General features: G+C 33.2%; 1 protein-coding gene across 2 annotated transcripts; it reads left to right on the top strand.

The window, feature by feature from the left end:
* The first annotated feature begins 401 nt into the window (after positions 1-401).
* LOC116289536 (uncharacterized) lies at positions 402-6652 on the top strand. 2 transcript variants are annotated; one of them, XM_031696480.2, is made up of 5 exons: positions 402-439; positions 1146-1376; positions 2512-2877; positions 3033-3194; positions 4609-6652. In XM_031696480.2, the coding sequence occupies exons 2-5, from the start codon at positions 1158-1160 to the stop codon at positions 4708-4710; spliced, it is 849 nt and encodes a 282-aa protein (XP_031552340.1). In that variant the 5' UTR covers positions 402-439; positions 1146-1157; the 3' UTR covers positions 4711-6652. The 2 variants fall into 2 exon arrangements, with proteins under 2 accessions (XP_031552340.1, XP_088887784.1); XM_089031658.1 differs by lacking the exons at positions 402-439; positions 4609-6652 and adding an exon at positions 3891-4052 and having other exon boundaries at positions 1067-1376.
* Positions 6653-6879: the final 227 nt, after the last annotated feature.

Raw genomic sequence — 6879 nt, 5'->3', positions numbered from 1 at the left:
TTTCCTCTGCTCGCAGGGTAAATGTGCTGATGACAGAGGTAATTGATCAAAAAGACAAACTCACTTTATGGTCCTAAATCACTTTGACTTTTGAAATACTTTCTTACTGGTAGGGGGAAAATCCTTAAAACGGGCTAAATTCAAGAAATAACCACACAGAGCGAAAGAAGTGCTATTTCTTAATGATCAGGGAAAATTTCGAGGCTCTATTTTAATGATTTTATTGAAATTTTTGAAGAATCCCCATACATTTCCTTATAACATGACGCCACAGAAACCAAGCTTGGGCTACCTGTGGATGATGTAGTGTTCTATTAAAAACTCGCAGATTCGCACTTTGCTTTGATGTCACGTAATCAGTTATTTTTACTACTGTACGTGACCGTCGTATCAACATGTATATTCAAGAATCCTCGCTAATTCAAAGTTGAAAACGAGGGTAAGTCATCCCAAGGACTTAACATTAGTTATTTCACTGTAGATGGGCAGTAAAATTATGGTGGTTAATTTTTAATAAACATGAAAGTAGCAAAATCACGCGTTAATTTCGGACTTTGATCGGGAAAGAAATTGGTAAAGGGCTTGCTAGCATGCGTAACACAGGTAGTACTGTAGCCGATCCTTTCGCGTGTATTGAAGTCTTTGGTAGGTGAGGAAGTGAATGTTTGTCTTACAGGATACATGAAGTCCTATGACTGTTACGTTGATCCTTTTTCATCGCTATATATTTGCTATGAGGAATGGAAGTATAAGCCCTGGAAGTCATTATGAAGTTGAGGCCATCGATTAAATTAGCGTTTGTTTGACCGATAATATGCATAAATATATGTACAAGCAAATATTTCTCGCTTTTGTGAAACCAGTTAAGAATTTTTACCTCATTAACTTGAATTTCTAGTTGAGATATAAATAATTTCTAAACTGGTTTCACATTTATTGAGCAATTAATGCCTGCATGCGTGTTGGAAAATACCAGAAATCTTGTTTACGTACGTCTATGACGTCATTCAGTCAATAACGCAAGCATACCAAGCATATATAAGGGCATGGAACAGAGCATTTAACCATTTTGCTTCACAAGCTTGACAACAAGAATCTAAAAACAATAGTTATATTTTACCAATAATAAGACATTATCGTTTTAGGAATTGAATTTTATGATGGCTTCAAGCAACGTAAAGGCTCGATGTTCAAAATGCGATGAAATTCAACGATTATACCTCGCAGTTCTTGAAGACAAACAAGCCATTCTCGTCAGACTTCAAGAGGAGCAAGAACGTGTTAAAAAGCTTTCTAAGGAAATTGAACCCACTGAAAGAAAGAGAAGACAAGAAGGAGAAAGAACAAGAACGGAAGAGAGTACAAATATCAGTATGGTAAGTCTTTTTAATAGAATGTAGTTTAATTCTAAGTGTACACGTCGTAGGTTGAATCCATACAGTTACCTTGGATACAAGACAAGACAAGATTTTATATTTAGCATCATTTCAACTTACAAATATTTTGCATATTCTTGGTTTGCAATCAATCCCAAGAGAGCACAATAACAAAAGGGATGTCCGCCATGTAGGAAGACATAACAAAAGAATTAATTGAAAAATCGTTTGTCAAATTCTTCCAACATGGCGGCTATGACGTCTATTGCAAACGAGAATATCGACTTTAACTTGTTTGGAGATGCAGGCTGTTTACAATAACCTTTGCGGGCTAGCCTAGGTAGACAGCTTAAAAATTGCAGAAAAAGTGAAGCGGACAGTCAAGATGCCAAATAAATTAAAGAAAAAAATCATAGAAAATTTAGAAGAATGTGAAGAAAGTCCAGTTGTGGCCTTCTTCAGTAGGTGTTATAAAGAAAGCGCTGTCTTTCTTCTAGGAAAGTAATGAGGCATATAGAACAGCAATAAAAGATTCGAAATTATGAAAACGTCTTAACGAGGTAAGCTATTAAAATACTAACTTTTCGTCTGTTTTCTTAGCTTAATAGCGATGTAAAAGGAAGCTTACTTTAGGAATATAAGCTTACCAAGGGTTAATAATGAAAGGAAAAGAGAGCAGAAAATTTTTTGCTTTCACAACAAGGGGAATATTTTGCATTGCTGGTGTAAATTCAAATAACCTATGTTTCTTTGATATAAAGTGATATTATTATGCATAACCTATTTAGCAATACAGGAAGTGGACTAATTTAGCTGTGGGAATTTTATTGGTCAGCAAGAGTGGGGTGATTTTGATGTTCATTTATAGAACTTTATTTGGATTTAGCTGAGCTACCTCGTGTTGTAACCTTACTAAAAAATATCATTTCACCATAATTGGTTGGCAACATCTGTGGTCTTATTTGGGCAATAATTATTTATTGGCCTAGAAGAAATTCAGATCTAAGCTTCACATATAAGGCAGCTAGTCCAATATCATACTAAGAATAGTAGTCTAGCTTCTAACAATGTAAGTTTGTTTTAAGTATCTTTACACCCAGAATAACTTGATTTTAATTTGATTACCCATTCTCAGGCAATGGCAGTAAATAGAAAATGGAAAGAAGAATATGAACAATTAAGAGAGAAATATAAAACAGACTTTAGAAAGCTTCAAGAGGAAATCAGTTCTCTCAATCACAAACTAGAGGAATCTAATATACATGTATTGACACTTGAAGCTGAAAACATGAGACTTGCACAGGCATTATCTGGAGAAGATGTCAGTACAGGAACAAAAAGAAATAATGAAGAGAATGAACTTATTAAAGCTCAAATGCAAGCATACAAAGATGATTTCTCATTTGAAAGAAGAGATAGAGAAAAAGCCCAGAGTGAAAAAGAAAGTATTCAAGAGGAATTGAAAAGTGCACAGGAGATCATTGCAACATTAGTGAAAGAGGTAGGTGTTTATTTTCAGTCCACTGTAACCAAATTACTGTGGCCAAATATATCAATCTGATTCTAAAACTGCTGATTCATAGAAATTTAAAAGCTATATTATTTAGTTTTATATATACATGTATACTTAATTGTTATTGTTTTGATCTTCCAAAGATTGAAGTGTTCAAAGTAGAGCACAAGAAAGATCAAGAGCAAATGAGACAGATTATCAATCAACAAAACTTGGCTCGACCACAGCTTCAAATAATCTATCCAGTTGTTGATCCAAGTGAACACGAACAACATACACAGTGGAGAAGACAACAACAGAGAAGGGTATGTAAGTGGGGCAGAATTCTGTCTCTCTGTAGTTTATATATATCAACAATAAATCTACTCATTAAACACCAATTTAAAGTGCCTATCAGTCCTACAGGATCTCTTCCTGATTTCAAAGCTTTTATCACATAAATAAGGATGGCCTATTTGCACTATTTTGACTACTTACAGTAGCAGTTGGTATAAGAAAATAATTATAATAATTTAAGATTAGACACAAAGGTTTGACCTAGTCTATTCAGTGCAAGTTTCCTAGTCTGTAGTCCTCTAATCTTAAATTGGGGTATGGGTAATAGCGAATGTGCAGGAGCATGAATCTCTAGCACAAAGCTCTCTTAGAAACCTAATCACACTTCTGGCTCCTCTAAAAATTCACCTGACAATTTTTCCTTCAACATTATTTTATAGAAATGTAAGTATTTGAACAGTGGCAAATAAGAGGATTTTTTTCCCTCATACCTCCAATTTTTCCTGTTTCTTTTTGAAGTACTTGGTTTCAAAGAGTGCTTTATGAGCTTTGACGCACATTTCCTATTCTCCCTTTTTGAATATTTACAAATAGTCACTTAAATTTTCTTTTAATATCCATGTACATGTATGCCTAGCTATTTAATATAGTATAATTTGAAATTAGGGTTTTTAGTGCAGTATAATATATTGAAGCCTCATCCACATGCACTGTGCTTATAATAGGTGCCATAGTACACAATTATTTGGTGCACTGTACGTTATGTGATTTATGGAGTACCAGTACACTGTTAGAGCTCTTTCATGCCGTACACCACTGTGCACAGAATGTCATTGTGTCTTTTGGTGCCACTTCTCAGTGAGTCTTCTAACAATGATTATAAAATGGTGGGTGCTTATTCCAATACATGTACATTGATCAACATTATGTATTTGTGGTGAGGGCATTAATAATAATAATAATAATAATAATAATAATAATAATAATAATAATTTAATGAATTTCTATAGAGTTATATATTACACTCTATAACGCTTTACAATGAATTTCCAAACACAAAATATAGAAATATATATATATTTATAGAAACCCTCGCACTCTGTCCATGTCAGCCCATCAGAGGCCCAAATGTAATAAATTTACATTTGGTTGTTGGTTATATTGTAAACCAGAAGGATTTATGAATTGATTACCCTGCATTAATCATTCATTGATAAAGTGCAGAGTCAGCTACTCGTACAATCTTGTAATCTTTAATAATGCAGCTCTGATCATCATATAGAGTTCTGTTCCTTTGATGTCCAGTGTCTTACATCTCACTCTGAACATGACGGACACTATAGAATCCTTTCCTTAATAATTTAACTTTTGATCCTGCAAGCATTTTTTCTTTCATGTTAGGTTATTTCAATTCACTTATCATGTCAAATTGTCTTTTTTCAGGGTATATTATCAAGAGGAAGTCATATAGCACCACCTAGTGCATTTTATGGAGGTGATGTAGAGGTTGATCAGGCAGATGGTCCCAAGAGTGAACACAATTAGTGTGGGAGAATCATTTAAATATGATATACACCTATTTCAAGAAAACATTGTCACCACCAAAGGTGATAGGCGATAGGTCATTCTGACATGGAAATGGTCTCGTTGAATAAAAACAATATTGAATCAGTTTCAATGCTAAGGTCCATATTCTTGACAATAATGAGAGTCATTCCAGCTATTTCTGGATCTTGGAAAGGACTTGTCTCCTATTGCTTTTCACCTATTGCCTATCACCTTTGGCTGTGACAACCTTTTTTGATATAGATATATATTTTGATGTTAATGGAATGCATGCATAGTTCCTAAAGCAGTTTTGAATCTCCAGCCACCATTGAGGCATCTTTCAAATGGTGAAATCAAGTTTTAATGGAAGTGTAATCAGTCTGAAGTATATGTAATAAGACTGAAAAGAAGAGTTAAAAGTCTACAAAGACATCTAGATATCTCAATATGTTATTTGTCAATTGGAATATAGTATAAACATCGATATTTCAATTGCCAAACCATTAAGAAATAATGGAATGCATATTACTATAGTACAAAGCATATTTATTGTTTAAAATATATAGCCTTCAACAAATACTATAACTACAAAGATTAGAAAAACAAACATTAAAGCAATTAAGAGATATAGTTGTTTTGATTATAGTAAGTTGTTTTTGTAAGGTATAAATCCCTAACTTGTATTCTTTTATACGTACGCCATAATGACAATTACATATTCAGTGGAAACGAAACAAAAACAACTTACTATGATTACAAAATCTTTTGAAGTCTCGGCTAAAACAATTTCAGAAAGTTGTTCTGATTCATCAAACAAAATAAGACATTTGCATGATGGCATCATTTGACTCCCACTACCTAATGCTTTGCGAATTTTCTTTCTTTTTTAAATTTGTATTCCGTCATGAGAATAGTAAGACAATAATAATGAATTGGTTATTGGTGCTCATTAATTGAACAAAAGAAAGTGTGCAAGGGAGTCTGACGTCATGACGCCATCATGCAAACATCCTATTTGAATGTTTAGAACATTTTTATTAAAATTAGTAATATTATGTAAAGGATCAAACACTAGGGCAAGGGCATTCTTAAGAATAAAGGCCGAGACTGAGGCCTTTATTTTTAAAAATGCCTTGCCCGTGTGTTTGATAGGATTTAATAACCAGCCCCAATCCGTAATTTAGGAACAATGGATTTCATATTGATTTGATATGAATGTCCCCTCCACAGGTCTATATTTTTGAAATATAGACCTGTACCGAGACATTATTGAGGAAAACAACTGCATTACACAATGGGATCGGTTGTGGCTGGTTGTTAAATATCGTTTATATTGTATATATTATACACAAAGTTTAGAACTGTGTTATCTTGGACATTGCCACTTCATAAATAATGTGGATGGATCAAAAAATATCCATAAATCCGAAGGTTGCTATAATTTGATATATTATATTTTCTTTAATTTATTTAACAACAACTCCTTATAATAAGTACTATAATGCATGCACTATATATAAGTAAGTAAATAACAAAGAGGAAATTTATTACACACAAGTATCTAAGGAATAAAACCCTTATGGAACAGAAAAGACTGTGGCAGGTTACGTTACAGCCATACTATTATGAAATAAAAATAAAAGTATAATAATGATAATAATAATAATAATGACTTTATTTAACGAGGTTAAACACATTACAGTCAGAGACTAATAAACTTGTGGACTGCCCAGGTCGCAACTTAAATTAGTGCTAAATTATGCAAATATTGTCTTCTATGGTTTAGAGTGATTGCACTTGGCCAGTGATACAAAGTTATAGCTGACTTGTCAGAGCCTCGCTCTATAATTAGGACTATTTAGTATAGTGCAAAGTGTTGCATACTTAGTGTAAAATTTACTTTGATTTTAGTAAAACCATATATTTTTTCTCAAAATAATATGTGAATATATAATCTTCATTAATAAAATATAAGTAATTAAAAAAAGTAATATAAGAGGAATTCCAGCAAGAGCCCATACAAGAAAAACTAGCCCCTCTCTATATTGCTGTTGATATCTGGTGGGCCCCCTCCCCTCATGTTCTATACCTAGTTTATAACCCCCCCTCCGCCCCAATATAAAGAAGTCCTTTCTCTCAAAGCTGTGTATTTAAAAGTACAGTTGA

This window comes from Actinia tenebrosa, unplaced genomic scaffold (genome assembly GCF_029948245.1).
Source record: "Actinia tenebrosa isolate PJP-AT-01 unplaced genomic scaffold, QUT_ActTen_1.0 PGA_scaffold17__23_contigs__length_9995812, whole genome shotgun sequence".
NCBI lineage: Eukaryota > Metazoa > Cnidaria > Anthozoa > Actiniaria > Actiniidae > Actinia > Actinia tenebrosa.
Note: the sequence above shows the minus strand (reverse complement) of the source record. Positions and strands in the feature narration are given on the sequence as shown.

Coding starts and splice junctions, on each gene's coding strand:
- LOC116289536 (XM_031696480.2), top strand. CDS start 1,158: ATGATGGCTTCAAGCAACGTAAAGGCTCGATGTTCAAAATGCGATGAA. Junction 2,878..3,032: donor TTGCAACATTAGTGAAAGAG/GTAGGTGTTTAT, acceptor GATCTTCCAAAG/ATTGAAGTGTTCAAAGTAGA. Junction 3,195..4,608: donor GAAGACAACAACAGAGAAGG/GTATGTAAGTGG, acceptor GTCTTTTTTCAG/GGTATATTATCAAGAGGAAG.